The sequence below is a fragment of the Callorhinus ursinus genome, unplaced genomic scaffold (assembly GCF_003265705.2).
Source record: "Callorhinus ursinus isolate GAN/ISIS: 27379988/994484 unplaced genomic scaffold, GSC_fseal_2.0 scaffold7, whole genome shotgun sequence".
Lineage (NCBI taxonomy): Eukaryota > Metazoa > Chordata > Mammalia > Carnivora > Otariidae > Callorhinus > Callorhinus ursinus.
Window position 1 is genome coordinate 70844883 of NW_027397069.1, and position 23202 is coordinate 70868084.

At 40.5% G+C, this 23202-nt stretch overlaps 1 protein-coding gene across 4 annotated transcripts in view; it reads right to left on the minus strand.

The window, feature by feature from the left end:
* Nucleotides 1-23202, minus strand: part of ATP8A2 (ATPase phospholipid transporting 8A2) — a 493533-nt gene that overhangs the window by 279764 nt on the left and 190567 nt on the right. For all 4 annotated transcript variants that reach the window (XM_025874698.2, XM_073894767.1, XM_073894766.1 and 1 more), the window contains one exon: nucleotides 15032-15204. In XM_025874698.2, coding sequence (XP_025730483.1) covers nucleotides 15032-15204 — 173 coding nt within the window. The remainder of the gene's footprint in view (nucleotides 1-15031; nucleotides 15205-23202) is intronic.

Genomic DNA, 23202 nt, shown 5'->3' on the forward strand with positions numbered 1-23202 from the left:
TGCCTTCTTACTGTGTATTCACATGGCAGAGAGCTCTCTGGTGTCTTTTATTATAAGGACAATGATCCTATAGGATTGGGACCCCATCATTAAGACCTCATTTTATTTTAATTACCCTCTTAAAGGCTCTATTTCTAAATACAGCCACATTGGGGGTTAGGACTTCATATAAATTTGGGGAGGACACAATTAAGTCTATAGCACTTAGTATCAGGTTTGCTTTCACTGTGTTTTTTGTCTTGGGCAAGCACTAAGGGAGTCACTTAGATCCTTTCTTTCAGTATCATCTAGACCCTTTGAGTCCTCAGAGCTTTAGCAAACAAATGGGATTGGCCTTGCTATGGGTAGCATATGGATCCTACCCGATACTACTCAAGCAAGTCTGACCTCACCCAAAGCCCCGCCTCTCAGTCACCGTGACTGAGGGACTAAGTTAATGCAGAAACCTTCACCTTCCTCAACATTTTTTTTTTCCTGTTCTGAATGTGTCCCTAGAAAGAGGGATTTCCTACAAGGCCAGTAGTCCTCCCGGCTCTGGAGTTCTAGAAGCCACAGTGCTAACCAATGAAGATCATCTCAACACGCTGAAGGTGAAGACCTACATGGTCTGTCCAAACCAAGAGGAGTTCAAGAATCATGTTCTCATGGGGGAACTGCTCACAAAACCCTGGCTCAGAAACTTAATATTAAACAGCAGCCTAGTCTACACATCCTATTGAAGCAAAATAAGCTGACAGAGGAGGGCATGTATTTTGAGTGGCTGCTTGAAGGTACCATTTCATACCTCATGAAAATTAACACGGAAAGGAAGTGCCTCCTCAAAATCAACCACAAAACATTCACATTTTCCTTTTGTGGTTTAGAAAAAGGGGGGGAACAAATGTGTTCTATGAATGAAGATGACCACTTCGTCTAGTGTCCCAAAAGGACATGTTATCCAGTCTCCTAGATTGCTGCAGTTGTGATAGTTACATTCTTCTAAAGTCTTGCCCTTCTCAAATCCAGCCTGGTTCATCTACGAGGCAAGGGTTTGCCTCGTCCAAGGTTTGAAAGGTTCTATCCCATCTGCAAAAGGCAAAGAGAGCTCGCCTTCATTGGAAAATGTCCCCTGATTAGACAAATTCCGATAATAAATAATGGAACTTACAGCTTTATAGTATCTAACTTTCAATCAGTTCTTGTCTTCTGCATGTGTGGTTTTATGTAGTTTCTAAAGGCATATTACTTTCTTCCACAAGAACCATAAGCTAAGGGAGACCATAAGCTAAGTATCTCCGACTCTTTCTCATTTTCCCCCCGCAGCAGCACAAACTATAGTGACTGATCATGGAATGGTCATTCCATAAATGCTGGCTAGAAAGCAAATAGCCAAGAAGGCATTTTCTATAGCTTTGGACAGATCAACAGACTGTCACCGCGGGGATCCGGACTTGGCGGACACCCACCTGCACTAGACCTGAACCCTCGACAGCTGCTGGAGATTATACAGCACCTTGAAATGCTGGAAATTAATTCCTCCTCTGGTATCCCCTCTAATGTGGCCTGTCTTACAGCAGGTCTTAATGTTTCCCCATCCTTCCAGCCCCAACTACATTCACCCGCTCACTAGGAGTTACTGATTCTAATTCCTTAATGACTGTTAATATGGATCACAGTCCCTTCCAGAAAATCTAGAAATTTAGTCCCACAGTTGGTTGAATGCCTACTTTGTGTCAGAGACATAGGCTACCACCCCCCTGTTTGAGGTCCCCACTATCGCCAAGTTGAAGAATTGAAAGGGCCTCCTGCCTCGCATCCACAGTCTCCATTGGCCTTTGTATTGTTGTCTTCCCTAAACACATGTGAGCTCTGCTCATCTGCACAAAACACTTCAGCTCCTCACCATCATCTTTAGAGTAGTTTTCCAGCATCGACTCTGGAGTGAGGTTGCCGGGGTTCAACCTCGGACTGACTGGTTATAGCTATGGGATTCAGGCTAAGGTGCTCAGCCCCCTGTGTCTGTGTTCTCCAAGCTATAAGGGAAGGATCCTAAGTTTCCTCCCTGTGGGACTGCTTTAAGGATGCTCCAAGGTAGATGTTAAATGCTTCCAGACAATCTGGACACAGTGACAACTTGAGTGCTAGCACCAACAATCATCAGTATTTCCCACCAGATAGCCAGCCCTTGAGCTAATGATGCCCCCTCGTCTTCCTAGATTTGACTTTTACAGCACCTCACACTGTGATCTGTGCTACCATTTGTCCTTTACAGGCTGCCCCCCCCCATACTGAGTCCCCTTGGCAGGCAGAGGTTGTGCTATTTGCATTTACTCATCCATCTTCATCAGTGGACACATCCTCGGTCAGGCCACAGTGCGGAGCGTGGGCAGGCAGCGAGCTGATTGGGGGCAATGCAGTTACCTAGGCCATCACCCTGAAACCAGCTTATTCCCCCCAAATAATGGGATCCAATACATCAAAATAAATCTTAAAATAGGCCTGGAAGATGTGGGAAAAGTCCTCTTTTTCTCCACAATTTATCTAAACACGCTCAACGCTTAATCTGAAGAAATCTTTGACTTGAGGCAGTCTTGAGCATAAATGGAGAAAGGCAAGATACCCAACAATGGACTCACACCCGAGACTCTCTGCAGCAGTATTCCAACAAAGGAAACACGAGCAGAACCACAGCAAACCCGTACCTTATTTCTTTCACTTCCCTGATTATAAATATTTTCAGACTTGATGAGACGTTGGTATTAGCACTAAAGCATCCATCATTTATTATTCTTTAAGTAGCTATGTTTATACTTACATGTGTTAACATACAATTACAGCCACATAAAATATAAACTCAGATCCCGAGTGTTGTTTAAGTAAATGAACATCACTCAGCACTTATTTGTTTTCCATTTCTAAAAAGGCTTCATGTTAATCTTATATTTGTTCCCAGATTTGATCATTCAAAATTCATAGTTTGATGTGAGCGAAGAGTTTGAAAAAACACTGAACATATCCCTATACCCAGATACTCAAATTATCTACAGGTAAACATGGATGCCTCTTGTTATTTTCTGCTTGAGAAAAAAAAATTCAATGTATATTCATCATGATTTTACAAAGAGAAAACACAAACCCAAGGTTCAGTTATCTGTGAACTGGCAAAATACTGTGATAACAGAGGCCTGCTAATTTCTCAAGCTCCAATATTTTCAAACAACACCTACCCACTAAAACAAATAAAAGTAAGGAAAAAATGCACAAATGATTGACAGATGGTTTTAAGTTGGCACTTGTATATTTGAGAAAGGATTATCTTAAGCTGGTATATTTACTCTGGTCTTTAAAGACTGCTATGTCCAAGTGGTGAAAGGACACTGCTATGAATACTTGCTTAGCAGGAGAAAAATGCTGGCTCTGTGTTTCTCAAGTGACCCAGGTGTCAAGATTTTGATGGAATAGTGGGGGAGGGGGTAGCTGTCTGTTTGTCCCTCCATCTGCTTGCCTCTTCTCATTTGCTGGCCTATCAGGGACGAAGCCACTGAAGCCTGCTCGGCCCCAGAACTGCAACAGAGCTCAGTTAGCTGATTAACAAGAAACAACAGAAACCATATCTTTCAGCAGAAGCTCTTAGTCTCTGCTGACCCAGCAAAGCTGTGCTGATGACAGTGGTAATAAAGTTCAGGAATCGCCAACGATAAAACTCAAATCAAGCCCAGCTTCTAAAATTTGGCAACTTCAGTTGGCTCCATCATTCTGACATATATCTTGCTGTTGACAATTTACCTGTTGCCCTAAATGGGGCTAAATATAAAATTTAAGGATTCAGAGAAACAAAAGATGGAAGCATTCCTCTCTTGTCATTTGTTTTCTCTTTAAAGTTAAACAAGTGAGAAGCTGAATCAGAGACATTTCGAGCACAGCAGCCCTCCTACAATTGTGACAGCATGGATGGACCTGGAAGACATTATGCTGAGTGAACTAAGTCAGTCACAGGAAGACAAATACTTCATGATTCCATTTATACGGCCAAAGGAATAGAAGTAGACAAATGGTGGTCACCGGGGCAGGGGGGAGGAGAACTGGGGAGCTGCTGCTCAATGGGTAGAAGTGTACAGTGACACCAGAGTAAGTTCCAGAGATCTGCTGTGCAACACACTGCCTACTGTTGATACTAGAGTGTTGTGCCCTTAAAAAGTTAAGAGGGTGGATCTCATGCTGAGTGTTCTTACTGCATCCAAACACAAAACAAAGCAAAACAAAACCCAAAAACAAAAACGCAAAACACTACCCAAACCAAAGGGACACAAGGGAACTTTTGGAGGTGATGGCTATGGTCATTACCTGGATTGTGGTGATGGTAACAAGAGTGTATATATACATTCAAACTCAAATTGTATATGTTAATTATATGCAATTTTTTGTATACCAATTCTACCTCAATACAGCTGGAAAAACAAACAAACAAAAAAAACCAGAGAAGGCTTCGGTCTGTGTGTAGTTGCTAACTATAATCCCGGGGCTCCCTGTTCAAACTGGAGGACAGCAAAGCTTCCGGGGTGGAGGATTCCTGATGGTCTTCAAAGTCATAGGGGGAATCCTCGGATGGTCGAAATCAGGAAAGGGAAAGCATCGATAATTCAGCAGGTACTAATGAGGGAAAGTGTCAGATGTATAGACAGGAAACTGGAAAACATAATTTTCTTTGGGACCAATTAACGCAAGAGCTACTTTGCATACTCTCAATCAGAAAGATGTCAACGTTGTCAGAAGTGAGTTTTTTCCTAATGAAAGTTAACGTGACACTTGTATTAATGAAACACGTTCTGAACTACTTCACAGGAAAAAGAAAAAAAGCACCTTAAGTACAAATACTATCACAAGGCAAGACTTGGGGATATAAATATTCATGACATATTCCATATGTTTAGTTAGGCTCTATTCTTGACTTCTTTTTTCATGGTTTGTTTTTCTAGTAGGAAAGATGCCAAATATTATGAGCTTCTACTTCAGAATTTTGGACCCCAGTTTGACCTAACATCACCTTGTTTCATTTGGCAAGCACTATTGTCAAAAATTACACGCACTTATGAATTAATCATTCACAAAAAGAGGAAGAGGAAGAGGCACAGGAAAAAACTTGAAAAGTGATGTGTCTATGAGCTCTTCTGGCATCTCATGTGGGTTCCAGTGTGTTGAAAGCAGCTGAGTGGATGGATGGGAGATCACGCAGACCCTATTACCGTAATTCCTAGACTACTGCCTTCCAAAGAGAAAGGGCCTTATTACTTCTGTTGTCCATTTTGTATCTGGGCTTCTGTATCAACCACACACTAGTGTGAAGATCATCAACCCAAGGGAACTTCTACCACAGAAACCACTTCTCCGCATTGTACAGAATGACAGCTCTACTACGGGAGAAAAGTGGTATGATAACACCAATTTTATAACCAAAAAAACATTTCCTAAGAGATGTGTTCCCAATTATACAACATATTATTATATATCAAACCATATTACAAAATTCCCCTGGTAGAGATTTCTGTCTTGCTAACATGCCACAAGTGCTAGCTTTTAATTTGGATTACTTAACAATGGATTTTCTTAAAGAAGAGCTTTCTTATTCTCAATCTTACACTAAAATATGTGCCCGCATTTTATCACATGTACAGTATTCCCCGCCAAAGTATTTTGCTAGTTTGTGGCACAAGCAACAAAGGTGACAGGTTAATTTATTTTTCTATTTCTCACCTGCAGGAGTTATATACAAATAGTGATAATATGTAACTTTTAAAAGGCTGGAGAAAAAACAAAAATATCAGAAATCCTTAATAGTCAAGCATTGATATTCTAGAGTGATTGGTATAAATTATTTCCTGCAAGAGTTATTTAAGATGAAAATAGTCCTCCATGTCTAAACATAAGTCATCATCAAAATTGGCTTTGATTCCAAAAAGCTTAATAAAATGTTTTTTTCTAAGCTAAGATGAATTACTTAGAAAGAGATCCCTTGTTCTACTTTGTATTAATACTGCAAAGCCTCTAAATATGCCACTCTATACAATGATTAAGTAAGCTCTTTCTACACAGTACAGAATCTACATCAATCTAATTTTCATTCTGAATAAATAGTGGTCGAACCTGTGGATGGAAAAACACTTTTTAAACTGTGGGCTTTTGGATATTGTTTTTACTCAACACAATGCTGAGGAGCCATTACTTCTGAGCATGCTGACTTTTAGCAAAGAAACAACAAGGCCAGTTAGGTCCAAATAAAATTGCTGCAATCATTTAAATAATAGCATTCATTTTAGAGCTAAATGAAAGAAAAAGAAAAAAAACTCTTAAGACTGAATTCTACCTTAATTGCATTTAATCAACAAATGGGCAAACATGCTAAGCTGTAATCCAAATAACCCACGGATAGGTTTACAACCTCAACAAGTTAATAATGTTCTCTGGAATAAAACGTCAATGGAGGAAGCTGACTTATAACTAAACATGTATGATGCGGAGAAATCATATCATGAAAGAAACTGAAGTTTTATTTTTGCAAGCATATGATTGGACCCCTTACCAATGCAGAGGCCAACCAAAACACAATTGGTGGTACAATTCTAATTAGTGTGTCTGAACTCTGTTTTGATACCATTCTTGTGTGTGGTTCACAGGCTGAAAGATACCACACACAAAATGCATAATGTTCTAAGATTTCTTATTATCCATCATGCCTCATTAATGTAAAAAGCTAAGCTAGAGAGGAGAACAAATTAGAAGAGCCAGTTCTTTTCTACTCTAAGTTGTCTGAAGGTAAGACTGATGTACAGGTTTTTGGATGCAGGCTAAGTGAGTCACCAGCTTAAGAGAGTCCAGAAAATGAGTATAGGAGTGAGCAAGCTATGGAAATGATATACCGTCAGTGTATAAAAATGCTGTGATTTCTTTTCAGATTGTACTCCTATACGTATCCTGTCACAAAGTAATCTCTTAACTGCTCCCTCTTCTTAGTGAAGATAATAAACCCCAGACTTTGCTGACTAAATGGAGGAGAACACATTTGTCCCTGCAGGGAGTGAGCTACTGACCACAGCTCTCTCACTCCAAATCAAATAACTTCACTTTTTTAGGTAAAGGGTACAAACACTTCTGCCAATTTCTACGTGGCTTGCTCTTGAATCCATTATTATTTTAAGGAAATCATCAAATGTCTTTGCAAAGATTTAGCTATAAAAATCTTATTATAGTGATATTTTATTTTTTATTATGTTATGGTAATCACCATACATTACATCATTAGTTTTTGATGTAGTGTTCCATGATTCACTGTTTGTGTATAACACCCAGTGCTCCATTCAGTACGTGCCCTCCCCAATACCCATCAGCGGGCTAACCCATCCCCCCACCCTCCTTCCCTCTAGAACCCTCAGTTTGTTTCTCAGAGTCCACAGTCTCTCATGGTTTGTCTCCCCCTCCGAATCCCCCCCTTCATTTTTTAGTGATATTTATAATAGTAAAAAAATAACCTGTTAACCCAAATATCCAACAACTAGGAATAGATTAATCATTGTGTTTTTAAATAACAGAATACTAGCAAGCTTTTTAAAAACATTTTATATTGCTCTTTGACATAGAAAGTAAACCTTTATAACCTTTTTTTTCAAGATGTATTTATTTGAGAGAGAGCGAGTGAGCGAGAGCATGAGCTTGAGTGGAGGGGATGGCAGAGGGAGAGAGAGAATCTCAAGCAGATTCCCTGCTGAGCATGGAGCCTGGTGTGGGGCTTGATCCCATGACCCTAGCCCTAAGATCATGATCTGAGCCAAAATCAAGAGTCAGATCTTAACTGGCTTAACTACCCAGGCTCCCCCTATAACCTCTTTAAAGGTTTATACCCTTTTTCATTTCACATATTGTGAATAAGCTAACCCATTTCCAATAAAAAGTATTTTAACTGAAAGAGATCTAGATTTAAATACCAATTAAGTCATGAACTCTAGTTGGTGGGATTGTGAATTCTGTTTTCTTTCTTCTTGCTTATCTGAATTTTCTAATTTTTTCTACAAGAAATATAAATCACTCTTAAAGTTAGAAAAATAAGCCCAAAAAGTTTTTAGAAACATTCATTGTGTCCATTCTGTTTTCTTCTCTTGACTGTATTTCTATCATATTACAGTAGGTTCACACATGTTTATCTTTGAATCTGCCCTGAAAGACAGAAGTCAAAACACATCCAAGAAAATAAATGATGTCTTCTGAAACCCTTCATTTGCACAGCCAGTGGAAATCCCTGCTGTGGTGTTTTCCTCCCATTCCATCTCCTGCCCAGAGACAAACAGCCATAAATCATGTCTGCTAATATGGCGGCACTGGGGACAATGAGCATCACCTGTGTTTGCAGGGAACTGTGGCAGGGCCCTCAACCAACTTCCTCACAAGGGGAACCCTGATGATTCTTTGATGACTCTTTTCCTGACGATACACCTTAACTTTTAAAATTTCTGAATGTTCTCAAGAGGTCAAAGACAGCCCCCTCCAGCCCCTGCCATCCCAAGTCTGTGCCTATAAAATTTATCTCCATTTTGACAAAACTAAAGAACTTCAAAGAAAAAGGAAAAATGAGAAAACATGAAAGATGGTAGTTCCAAGGATACAGGGAAGAGAGAACAGAGAATCCCTTCTTGAACATATAAAAATGGTTTACACATTTTCTACATGACTTCTTAGAGAAAGGCAGATCCTAGATACTAAACAGGTTTAACCAAAATCTACAGTTTGAAAATAAGTTAAAAGCAAAAACTTCACATAAAACTCAAGTACTAACAGTAATAAACACGTGACTATAAATTAGCTGCCGCGGCCTGGTACTGCTCCTATCTAGGATAAACTGATTACTAGGTGAGACAATGTAATCTTACTGAGGCCTTTATTTCTTCATTTATAAAAACAAAGACAACATTTACCAAGGATCAATAAATTAAGAGAGTGCAATTTCTGACTCAATATAATAATTTACTCATATGATTTAGTCTCTTACAGGCTCCTTAAATACAAAATCATGCCTATTACGCTACCAAAAGGCTCTGGCAGCTGTGTGGTGCATGCTACCATCATCTGAGACAGTAAACTAACGGAGAAGACCAGAAGGAATGAAGAGGTGCCCAGATGAGGGCACTGTGACTAATTCAGTTTATACATTTTGAATTTAAGGTGTCAAAAGAATGTCACTGTGAAAAAGTCTCAGATGTAGGTGGGGCTACAGATCTGTGGCTCATTCAATTGTCCTGGGAATCAGAGGGTTTTTTTGTTTCTTTCCACAAAGACTTCATTCAAATGAATGAAGCTTTCATTCAACCTTCCGTTTTGTTCATTCAACAAACATTTCATTTACATGGATGAACTCTTTTATTCACTTTGTTTTTAAGATTTTATTTATGGGATACCTGGGTGGCTCAGTCGGTTAAGCGTCTGCCTTCAGCTCAGATCATGTCAGAATTAAGCCCCGCATCAGCATCAGGCTCCTTGCTCAGTAGGGAGTCTGCTTCTCCCTCTGCCTCTGCCCCCAACTCATGCTCACTCTCTCTCTCACAAAAATAAATAAATAAAATCTTTAAAAATTCTTTTTCATTTATTTATTTGAGAGAAAGAGAGAGCACAAGCAGGGGGAGTGGCAGAGGGATAGGGAGAAGCAGGCTCCCCACATCACATAAAACTAGCCATTTTTAAGTGTATCAGCTCAGTGCCATCTAGTATATTCACAATGTTGTGCAACCACCATCTTTATCTACTTCCAAATCATTTCCATCATCCCAGAAGGAAACCCAGTACCCATTAAACAGTCACTCCCCATTCCTCCTCCCTTAGCCCCTGGAAACCACTAATCTGCCTTCTGTCTGTATGGATTTACTTATTCTGATTATTTTATGAATGGAATAATTTAATATGTGATCTTCTGTGACAGTTTCTTTCACTAAGTATGTGTCTGAGCTTCATCCATCCATATTGTTGCATGTGTGTCTCTGTGCTTTTTCCTCTTTGTGTCCAAATAATATCCCACTGTATGGATATACCACACTTTATTCATCCATTCATCCATTAATGGACACTTGGGTTGCTTCTGCCTTTTTGCTGTTGTGAATAGTGCTGCTATGAACATGAACATGCAAGTATTTGTCTGATTACCCGTTTTTAATTCTGTGGGTTATACATCTAGCAGTGGGATTGCTGGGTCATATGACAATCCCATATTTAAATATTTGAAGAAAACAAGTTGTTTAAGTTCTCTAGATGATTCAGTGTAAACCTAGAGTCGAGAATCACTAATGCAGAAGGTGAATGAAGCCATGAAGATAAATGGAAGGCACCAGGAAGAAGATATGGGTGGGACTATGATAAGGCCAAAGGCAAAACCTTGGAAATATATTTCAAAGGTTGTTGAAAAGATCCCATAAAGAAGACACATCTGTAGGAGGAAAAAGAAGTGTCACAGAAATAGATGAGAATCCAGTGGGGGGAGCCACTGACATCAGCTGCTGAGGAGGAATCAAGAAAGAAATTGAGAGTCTATCACGTACAGCAAGATGGAGGTCCCTGGAGTCTGGGGATGTGCTAGCTTCCCTGAAGCCCTGCTTTCAAGGAGTTGAGGCCCACATGAGACGCAAAGTAGAAAAGAGGGGAGTACTGTAATACGCTCTTATTCACTATTCCATGACACCCAGGAACATACAGGACAAATATCAAGCCTACCACAAAAATGTTATTAGGTCAATCAGTTTATACCTCAACAAATAATGTGGCACTGTCCCTGGCAGCTACAGCAGTAAGCCAAGTAGAGTACAGACCTGTACATGTTTTGCTGACCTTTTTATGACCTTTCTAGGATTTTAACTACATGGAAAATATTTGGGTATAATAATATATAATTAGCTAAATTGTTTGAGTCTAACATCAGCAAAATATTTAACAAATTCTTACATTATTTCCATTTTCTGCCTAAAACATTGTTTTAGCTTAAAAGTATTTCAGTTTTTATAAAACATTCACCAGTCTCTGAATCAATATTGATGGCCAACAGAGCTTCATGATTTCACTTAAGTTATTTTCCAAAAGAAATTATTTTCTTCTATTATTAGAGAAGAGGGTAAACTTTATAATGATTGCATTTTAAAGAGGAAAAGTGAGAATTAAGGTCAACCTTATGTTTGAAGTCACATTAAATGTAACTTAGGTTTAAATTCTCAATGAGTAGTAAGCAACATCTGAAGTACACGAGTGCTTTTATTAAAAAAAGAAAAAAAGGTATGTGTTGATTTTTTTTTTTTTAAATCTTGAGTGTGAGACCAGCCAAGAAATCTCCTGGAGTGGTAAAGTAGTACACTATCCTAGATTCCTTTTTTCAATTAGTGCTTCTATTCTGTAGACAGTAACAGTATTTAATTTGAAATTTCCTCTTTCTGGGCCAATTCCAGTTTGCACTCCTTCCTGGGAAGCCTTTGAGTGTACAGCTTTATGTGACACACAAAGCTCTCTGAAAGCAGCCAAAGAAAGAAGGGGAAAAAGATGTTTTTCTTTAGTATCAAGCACCTGGCAAGCAAAGAACTTGTTCCTGTAAAGCCTTGAAGGCATTCCTGCTCTCCCAGGAGAATCCAGACAGACTCGTTTGGATTTCCCTTTGAAAAACCATGAAGTGAGAGCACGTTTGCTTTGATTTACAGTTTACCAGACTTTTCCATGTTGTTTCTTGTTGCTTGTTTCTGTTCACCAACAAGTCAGGCTGATGGCCTCTTGACCAACTCACAGTTGGCAGGGAGAGGGACTCCTTTACCTTGACTTCTGGCCCTGGCCCTGGCCCACAACCTCGAGTGCTGAGGACCTCACAGAAATCAGGGACCTACTCAGCGGCGTTATAACACAGACACAAAGAGGAAATTACGGGAAAAGAGCATTTCACCACAACTCCTCCCCTTATTGCCATTTGCATGTCTCTGAGCTAAACTACCCAAATGGAGCCCAGGAAAGAAAGCATAGTATCAGCTACTTAAAAAAGGGAGCCACTGGCTAGGACACCAAAGCACAGGATGAAAGAATAAACAGACACATCGGACTTGATCAAAATTAAAATCTTTTGTGCTGTCAACAATACTTCCAAGAAGATGAAAAGACAGCCAACAGAATGGGAGAAAATATTTGTAAACCACATATTTTTTTTTTAAGATTTTATTTATTTGGCAGAGAGAGACACAGCGAGAGAGGGGACACAAGCAGAGGGAGAAGCAGAATCCCCGCGGAGCAGGGAGCCCAATGAGGGGCTCGATCCCAGGACCCTGGGATCATGACCCGAGCCGAAGGCAGACGCCCAACAAATGAGCCACCAGGCGCCCCATGTAAACCATATTTCTGATAAGATACTTGTATCCAGCATACATAAAGAACACCTACAGTTCAATAATAAAAACACAAACAATCCAATTTAAAATGGACTTGAACAGACATTTCTCCAAAGAATATATACAAATGTGGGCACCCGGGTGGCTCAGTCAGTTAAGCATCTGCCTTCAGCTCATGTCATGATCTGAGGGTTCTGGGATCGAGCCCTGAGTCGGGCTCCTTGCTCAGTGGGGAGTCTGCCTCTCCCTCTTCCTCTGTGCGCTATCGCACTCTCTCTCTCTCTCACTCTTTCTCAAGTAAATAAATAAAATCTTTTTTTAAAAAACGAATATATATAAAAGGCCAGTAAGGACATGAAAGGATGCTCAACATCATTAACCATCAGGGAAATGCAATCAAAACTATGAGATACCACTTTACAACTACTAGGCTAAACAATGAAAAAGACAGATAATAATCAATGGATAGATGTGGCCAAGCTAGAACACTCACAAACTGCTGGTGGGAATATAAAAGGGTATAGCCACTTTGGAAACCAGTCTGACAGTTCTTCAAGACATTAAACATAGACTTACCAGCTGACCCAGCATTTCTACTCCTTGGTATATACCCAAAAGAAATGAAAACGGATGTCCATACAAAAATTTGTATGTGAATCCTCACAGTGGCATTACTCATAATGGTCAAAAACTATAAACAATCCAAATGCTAACCAAGATGGATGACTAACAATGGTATATCCATACCATTGGAATATTATTCAGCTGGGAAAAGGAATGAGGTACTGATATATTCTACAACATGGATGAACCTTGTAAACATTATGCTGAGTGAAAGAAATCAGAAAAAGACCACATCTTATATAACTGCATTCATATGAAATGTCCCTAATGGGTAAATCTGTACAGATAAGAAAGCAGATTCGTGGCTGTTTAGTACTGAGGGAGGTTAGGGGAGGGTGAAGGAGGATGGGGATTGATTAATAATAGATAAGAGGGTTTCTTTTGGGGGTGATTAAAATATTCTAAAATTGGTTGTGGTGATGGTTACAAAACTCTCTGAATATACTAAAAGCTATTGAACTATACACTCTAAATGGGTGAATTGTATGATATGTGAATTATATCTCAATAAAGTTGTTTAAAAAAGAAAAGAAAGGACGGGAGATCATCATAAAACCAAGAAGCATGGCCGTTCATTTCCAAATGCTCTGGTCATCCCTCACTATCTCAGGTCCCTTTCAGCTGCACCGAGTTTCCTGACTTAGAGGCAACACCAAGTTCTCATTCACTGTTTCAGACACATTTGAACTCTTCCTCCCCCAGCATCCTGGGGCCCTTGAACAGCCTACAACCACAGCACAACAGCTACATTCTCTTCCACCATGGAACCTCCACCAGCCGCCACCCCAGTCCTCCTTGGCCTTTGAGGCCATGTTCCAAATTACAGAAAGGGACCGAGAGAGCAGGATAAAGCGAGAGAGAGCTACCATCGTGGGGAGACGGTTCAGGGTGCTGAGCAGGGACGTGTACTCACGGGGGAATGGCAATAAACTCTTGGTCTCAGGTAAGAACCCCTGGGAGTGGGGAGCAAGGCTGGGGAGACAAGGGAGAGATTTTCCTAATAGCTTTCTCCCAGACTTACTGGCCATCCCAAACATGAGAGGTCCGGGTGGAGAGGACTGGCAGATGATCTCACCAGGGGCTTTCAGTAAGGCAGAAACAGCAAGACCATCTTGTCAGTGTGACAACCATGATCAAAGCCCCAACTGGCGTTCTTCAAGGAGTATTGCAGTGAGGAATTTAAAAGCATCCCGATAACTGACTTCTGACAAAATACCCAAGAAAACAATGTACAAAACTATGTAACCATAAAATATAAGAGCAAGCATAAATGAGATTATTAATCCAATGATATGGATTATGCCTTTAACCGTGTACCAGGTACTGCCCACGCACAGTGTTTTCAGAAGAGAGAAGCTCTCCTCTCACCTTTCAAGTCGTTGGCTGCACAATCATGGTGGTGCTGCTCATCTTTCTAGCAGCTCATTTTCTTTATCATTCTGACTCTCAAATCTCTATCAGAACTGGACCTCACATGGCCAGTAGTCAGTGGAATGTAGCAAAGCCCACCCTCAAAAACCTTGCCAGATTTCATGAAAAAACAACAAGAGTCCTTCACCTGAAACTAATATAACATTGTATGTTAAGTAGCTGGAATTAAAAACAAAAACAAAAACAAAAAAAACGAACAAAGTTATCTGGTTAGATCCTAACACAAAAATTGGTATGGCATGGACCCAACCAAAGCTCCTTACTGACTGAATAGAAATATCCACTATATATCCCACAGGTCTTGGAAGTTGAGCTCAGATATCCAGAACCAAGGACCCACGTACATAGGGCTCTTCTAACTTATTCCAGTTAATCTCCCAGGAGAGAGGCTCTGGCTCTTCTTTTATCTTCTCAGAAGACAATAAACAAAATTGTAAAAACCACTAACTGTTTCCCCCCAAATCTGTGAACGGACAGTTAAACTAGTATTTTTGTTTTGCTTGTTTTTTAAATGAAACTTTACCCCTATAATTTCTATGCATAATCTTTTTTAATAAAAGCACAGGAGATAGCCACGTTGGAATGTGAACCACGCACAGCCTGCGCATGCCTACCTGCAGCATATGACCGCTTTACAGGAGAGCGCCAAATCCAGGAAGCTTCTCCTGACTTCAAAGGAGAGCGCATATTTCAGGGTATGGCCATCGATGATGAGGGCCACGTCATTCTCCTTGCCCAACAGATTCCCAAGGTCAGTGCAGTGCTGCGTAATGGCTGCCCTTGTTGCCTGAAACAAGAGTGGGGGGGGGTGTTATGTTTTTATGTGTTCAATATATCAAAAACAGAACTTAAGAAAAAAATCAAAAGTTCCTGAAAGTGAGGACAGGCCCATTCTAATATAAAACATACAGAGTTTAATTTGATGTGAGTATACATAAATGTACATTAAAATTCCATTGAACTGCCTGCTAGGTCTGTTTTATGGGTGAAAACATCCCCTTTAATGATATTTACATTTGATATTTACAATAACCTACTCTGGTTGCAGTCTAGGCTGAACCAGAGCATCCAAATTCTTCTCCATTGGAACTTTAATTGTTAAGGTTCTTATGACTGTTTTTCTCCCTCCTCCTTTATAATACATATATATTATTCTTGGTGCCTCTAGAATGGGAAACTCCATATAAACCAAAGTGTGATGTTGTTTTTTTGGTTTTTTTTTTTTTTCAAAAGATAAAGTTGCTAAAACTTAAATGGCAAACATTTCTCAGTTTGCACAGATAATCTCTAAAGCCTCCAAAAGGTATTAGGGGATATACATAAAAGATTAATTTCTATCCTCTGCTGAAATCTTCAAATTAAAATTTCTCCCCATGGGTCATTAGAAGAAGACACAAACTGATCATTTTTTCATGTTACAGAAAATATCTAATCAAATTAAACATTTTAAAACAGTACTTTTTAAGACATCACTACCAGCCGAAATAAGTGCCTTGGTGTGATGTCTTAATCAGATGCAATTAAAGCACAGCATCTTTCTTCAGATTTAAAAAAAAAAAAGTATGTCTGACTTCCCAGTTGAATTTATGACTATGATTAGGATATCTGGTTCAAATATAAGAATGAAATCTTTAGCTCATAATAAAAAATATGGTTTAAGTTAATGAGGGGAGCACAAAAGTCTGCTGAAATTATCTGTCTGGACAACTGTCCTTTGGCTATTAAACTACATTTATATATAATTTATCCACCTGATAACATAAATTACCACCTTAAAGAAATATGTCGAATGGACAGGAATCTTTCTACCTCTAGTTAAACTGAGGATCAGCTACCATCACAAAGGGCGGCACAAGTTCTATTGTCTCACTGCTCCGTTTTCATTCTTGACAAGAGACTTGAGACAACACTTATCAGAAAGATGTATTTGAGGCATAACTGTGGTCTAGAGTCCCGTTCTGTGCTCAGATGGCTCAGGGTCTGGTCTCAACTCTCTACTTATTACCTCTGTGACCTTGGGCAAGTTACTTGGCCTCTTTAAACGGCAATTCTTTAGTGTAAAACAGAGCTAATAGGTAACCTCATAGCACTTTTGTTACAAACAAATGAGCTAATTGGTGCCACCTGCTTAACACTGGGCTTGGCACATTATAAGCACTCAACGAAGCCCATTCTTCCTCTGGTTACTATTTATGCACTAAGAATTTCCTACATCTAGGAAAATACACAGTGGTACTACTTGAGGCGGGGAATAAATGCCATCACTGACAATGCCTTCTTTGTCAAGGTAATAACAGAAGCATAATTGATAGAAGAGTATCCTAAGAATAAAAGTTGACTTTTAGTAAAAATAAAGGAAACTTTATACTTTTTCACTCTTCATTAGTTGCATAATTCTGAATCTCAGAAAAAACATCTATGTTTACCTTATCTGTGCAAACAGCCTGCCCTTTAGAATCTGGGTAGAAAAACTCCCACCCACTCAGGGAAATCCCGGTGTGGCGGCCTGGGTGTGCTCACCGGGGAGCTCAGACAAGTCTGGGCAATTCTGAGGAGTGTGCTTGCCAGGGGTCGATGCATGGTGGACAGAAAAACCTCCTGGGAAATATTTTACTCAAAGGGATGAGGCAAGCTCTGCAGATCTGGTCTGTGGCCAACATGCCAATACTACCGTGGAGGCACAGTCTAGCCCAGTGCCCTTTCCTCCCATTGCCACCCCCTCCCCATGGATTTATGGAGGAAAAGGTTGAAAAATACAAACCCCTGAGATAAGGAGACCCTGCCTGTGGCATTTTTGTAAGGGGGCACGTACAAATGAAGATATGCAGCGGTAGTAGTATTATAAAGGGTACTTTCTCCACGTGGGAGTATTTCTGGCCCACTCAGGAAGACAGACTGGACCCTTCTTCCTCAGCCTGAGTGTCGGCAGCTGACCACCTGTCGGGGTGTGAGGCTCTGGGCCATGAGCAGGGAGGGTGCCCAACACTGGGACTGTGAATGGCAGAAAGGTGGTTACTGCATGTAAATCTTCCCCTTCCTCCCACAGTCAGTCAATCCATCAACTGTGTAGGGAAGGACCTGAAAGGGAGCTGGAGTTTCAACATCGGCAGGCAGGGACACAGAGTCGCCCACGTGGCCCCTCTTCCTGAGGGCCTCCTATGCCACAGCCTGCAGTGGCCTGGGGAACACAGATGATACTAAATTGAAATGTTTTCAGGTTGAACCACGCAAAGTGCTATGGACTTTGGTATCCCCTGAAATGGAGTTGGTATCCCCTGAAAATTGAGACATTGAAACCCTAATCCCCAGTGTGATGGTATTTGAAGGTGGGGGCCTTTGGGAGGTCATTAGGTCACAGGGGCAAGCACTCACAATGAGATTAGTGCCCTTAAGAAGCTACAAGAGAGTTTCTTCCTTCTCTCCCTTTCTCTCTCCCCGCCCCACCCCACTTTGCCCCTTTGGCCACAGGAGGACACAGCATGAAGGCAGCCAGTCCATAAACCAGGAAGAGGGCCACTGTCAGACAATGGATCTGCGGGCACCTTGATCTTAGACTTCCCAGCCTTCAGAACCACGAGGAATGGATTTGTGTTGTGGAAGCCACCCAGGCTATGGTATTTTTAGTACAGCAGACTGAGCAAAGACAAAGACAACTCCCTGAGCCCACTGGTAATGCAGCACTACTACACTTGGCATAATGGATAAGAGATGAAAAGACATGGCTTGTGACCAAGACAACGTGAGGGCACACAGACTGAGCACGCAACAACTGCTCTCATGCTTCTTGTCTAATAAAATGTAGTAACTGCACAACAGATACGTGCGTAGTACCGAACATGGAAGAGAAGGCTACTAGTACACAGACGGGGTGGGAGGGCAGCCCCTGGCGTCCTGGAGCAGGAGATGCCCAATGGGAGTGAATGATGCCCCCGAGGCTGTGCCAAACTGCAGACTGTTAGAAACATGGCAGCCATGCTCTCCGGGCGTAGAGAGAGTGCCAAACATTACTGTTGCTATGTGGGCCATTCTGTCTTCCTGGTACATTTTGCATTATATTTTCCTTTCCTTTTTTCTTTTTTTCAAGTTTTTATTTAAATTCCAGTTAGTTAACATACAGTGTAATATTAACTCAGGCATAGAACCGGGTGATTCATCACTTCCATACAACAGCCGGTGCTCATCACATGCCCTCCTTAATCCCCATCACCCATTTCCCCCACCCCCCACCTCCCCTCCAGCAGCCCTCAGTTTGTTCTCCAGAGTTAAGAGTCTATTTTCTGGTTGATCCTTCTTTTCTTTGCATCTTACTCCTTTTGCTTGCAATGTTCTCTACTTCTCACCTCCGTTTCTACCTGAACCGTTCTGTTCTCTCACTTCATCTGTGCAGAATCACACCTTTGCCTGTGAGACTGAACACCTTCCTTACCACTAAAACCTCTCCAGATGCATCCTCCTACTCCACCCTTGACTTGTCTCCAGCCTCTACTTTTGTTTTAATTCCTCAGCTTTCAGTGCCCACTCGCAATAATCTCTGATCAAACCCAGACTAGCTGGGTTCACTGCACATGTGTGGCAGAATATAGGTCCCTTCTGTGCAGTTCTCAAGCAAGCCAATTGAAGGTATTACTATCACAAACAGTTCCTTATTCTCAAATGGACTATGATTCAAAAGTCTATTTGTAAGTTAGTTATTGGGCACTTAGAATCTATTTTCCCAAAGGAACGATGTTACAAATTGTGGTTGGATCCCAGGGCCTGTTAATGCCTATTTAGCCTAGTCGCTAAAATTTATACTGCAGTCTCTTATTTTAATAAAAAACCAATTACTGAAAGTTACAATGGACTTAGCTGTTATGAGGGGCATAGGGAGTTGGTACCAGGAGTTTCATTCCCAGAAAGATACAGAACATTCCAAACTCCTTCATGAGAATTTGCCTATTAGGCATTAATATAAAAAAATCTATTTCCAGGTTTTCATATGTGTTCTACAATTTTATTTTCCTTCACAATTAAAAACATGCACAATTTACAGCCAAAGCAAGCAAGTGCAACTACAGATTGTTCCCGTAGGCACGCCAAACACTCTCTCCTCTCCCTTGCTTGTGCTGTACTGGGAACCCTGCATTTCTTACCAGCAAGCTCAGCACTTGCCTTTGCATTCCCAGCTTTTTAAACAAAATCATGTAAACACCATAGACAGTGCCACCCTTGAGCTTGGGAAATGGCTGTCTGTCTGGTCACAGATCAGAGGTTCACCTGAGGTACAGTTGAAATTCAACCTGCTCAACTTACGCGCAGATGGGATCTGCAAGATGGTTCTACCGTGAGTTACTCTGGATTTAATAAACTGGGAAAGATGAAGATCTCTAGAATCTGGATGCCTGTCTACCAATTTGCAGGTAGCAGGAATCTTTCCTCAAAATAAAACCATTCCAGCAACACTGAAATCTGTCAAGGCAGGTAACCCTCCCTCTCCACGAGCTTGGCAGTGTCATAAGGAATTTCTTAGACACTGAGCTAGCAGCAGCTGCCTCAGAGCCCACTTTGATGTTCTGCAAATTCCAACGGGCTCAGAGCTGATGATGCTGAAAGCTGGACGGTTCAAGTTTCATGAGTGGCAATTCAGCCAAATCTTACTTCGCCTTCAGGAGCAAACTCCTCTCTCCTGAATTAACCATAAGCTAATGAGTATTTAACCATAATGCCCATCCTCTAGACCATGGGTTCAAAATGGTTTTGTTGTTCTTCCATTCCAGCCAGCCATCTATTTTTCTTGTCCCTTGCCAACCATCAGATGCGCCTTCTCTCACCACTGCGTCCTACCACTCTTCCTGTCATTCCCACTGCCCAGCCTCCCAGACCAGCCACGGTGGCATTCTCCTTATTCCAGCCACTTCCATTTTTGTACTATCATTTTCCTTTCCAATACAATTACTCCTGTTTCCTGACAGCATTAACACTCTCAATACTTTTGCCCTTATAAACTCTAATGGATGCAAAATTTGTGAAGCTAAAGACAAAGCACAAATCTAGCAAACCCATTATAGGCAAATAAAGGTAAAGGCTGAAAACAAGATAATTCCTCATGGCCCCTACTGGCAGCTGTAGGGGCTGCTCTAGACATTGCTTTGTTCTAATCTATGAATATCTCTAAACTTAAGTTCATTAGAAAGAAGAATCTGTTAAATGTGTGATGTTTCAAAGATTTCCTGTGATACTAATAATTTCAAGGAAAATGGGATGCTATCTCACAGGCATGGAGCAAACATTCTTAAGAGATAATCTGGCCTCTTGCCACCAAGCACCCATGTAACTTGTTTGGTACCCTCAGGTCACCTTTCCCTGCCACCCCCATCAGGCACTCTCTACACTGGCTGTCTCCACCTCCCACAAAATGTTTCTATTTCTGATTTAAAAAAAAAATTGTTTATCTTCTCAGATTGCCAATTTACTGAGTTCTCAGTAACATATAAGACTCTACAGAAGTTATGTTTTTGTTAATCACCTTGAGTTATAGCTAACGTACAATAAAGTTGAGCCATTTTAAGTGTGCAATTCAATGCATTTTGGTAAAGATATGCAGTCACATAACCTCCTGCATAACCAAAACACAGAACATTTCCATTGCCTCCAAACATTCCTTCCTGCCATCCAGCATGCAATCCTATCCCCCCCACCCCCCCAGACCTGGCCCCTGGCAATCATCGATCCACTCTGCCACTATAGTTTTGCCTTTTCTAGACTGCCATATAAATAGAATCAGACTTTACAGTCTTTTCTGTCTGGCCTATTCCCTTAGCCTAAGGCTTTGAGATCTGTCGGGTGTTTCTGTGCCCAATTCCCTTTTGTTCCTGACTGGTAGTCCACTGTATGAGTATACCACAATTTGTTTAATTCACTCACTCATTATCACACATCTGGGTTGTTTCCAGTTTTAGGATATTATGAATAATTCTATAAATATTTATATACTGGTCTTTGCGTGGACATATGCTCCTATATCTCCTGGGTAGACACCTAAGATTGGAATTACTCTGTCATGCCTCCAACAGACACGCAGAGCAAGTGTACGTCTAACTTTACAGAGACAGTGAGGCTGTTTCCAACAGAAAGACATGGTTGTGGCATTTTGCTTTCTTACCAGTCCTGTGTGCACACTTTGGTTGCTCCTCATCCTTGTCAACACTGGCAAACCGTCAGTCTTTTCAATTCTAGCCATCCCCATGGGTGTGCAGTGTTAGATTTGGTAGTTTGCATTTGCATTTCCCAAGTGACTAATGGTGTTGAGTATTTCCTAATGCTTATAAATTAAATGAATTTGTTTGCTGGGATTTTAAGACATACAAGTAAGCAAAGTAAAATAATGCAGATAGTATACAGGGGGCATTCTTGTGCAGGGTGATAACCACTGTGTACATAGGCGAGCCCCAAGATCCTCTCCTCAGGAGAGCTGCGGTATCCTATTTTTCAACTTCTTTTTAACATCTCATATCTCTAAAAGATCTACGTTTTCCTGAAAAGGCATCCCAGCAGTGTGAGAAGAGTGATTCAGGAGGTGGGGAATATGGAAGAAAACTGGCAGCAGCTGTTAATGAGCAAGTATCATTTATTGGAAAAAAAGAAAAGAGAGAGAGAGACCTATTTATTCACATAGCCTTCAGAGCCCAGAAAAAGTCTGAAAACATGCAATCACTGTTATCTATTGAAAGACAATCTGACTAACAGTTGTGACTGAGCTCAAGTCATTAAGGTCAAAAAATTCCCTGAAAATATGTACTTTCCTTTTCATGAAGGATATTAAATAGCAAAGCTACTAGGCTTACTTTATTTTTTCCTTAAAAACTAGATTTTTATTTTAGCACTAGGAATCCTCTTACATGCTAAACAAATATATTCTTGAATAGCTGTATACAAGATCTCAAAAATAATTTATATGCTTTAAGAAGCATTGCTATTCCAATCTTGACTGGGAATCTTTTTTTTTTTTTTTGCAATTTTTTAAAAATGTGGAATTCTTCTTAAAGTACATAACCCTTTTTCTATAAGAAAATGATTTTGCAGTGTAACCTTCCTGCAAGAAGAAAGCAAAATCAACATTTGTAAGTGATCAGTCAGCTGCTGTATAAAGTGACCCTCTGTAATTCCACGGAACAGTTGCTGGTCACACATTTGTCCAGACTGGAGCTCTGGGAGTCACCGTATACTTCAGAGGCACAAGGAATCATAGCCACGGTTGATATCACACTAACTAGGAATAATGTGACTATGAACATAACCACTTTAGCTTAATTAATTTTCTGACCTTTTGGGATTTAAATTTTTAACTTCGGACGTATCAATGAGATAGCCACTGCACTATTTTTAAAATCTGCTTGGTTCCTGGAGTTATTACAAAGTGCCAGACCAAACACAATGGTGACCAAGTTTATAAATTTAAAAAGAAACAACTGCAGAAAATAATCTCTAGACAATTAAAATTTGCTGAGTGTTTTTAACGCACTACGTGATGAGGTATGTCATATAAACTTTAGCAAAGGAATATAGAGTGCTACTGATCTCACAGAGAAAGAACTACCAGCTGCAAATCAAAGATCTACATTTGGCTCACAGTGACAAATGCTGGTATCTGTCATGTCAGCATAGAAAGCATAGCATAAGTAATGCAAAGTCATTGCAATTCCTGAACTACTTATTTGCTTAATGATAAAACCAGTTTCTTAAAAAACATGCTCACTTTTTGAACAAACCCTTACAGATGCCATGTAAAAAAATAAACATAGTAACC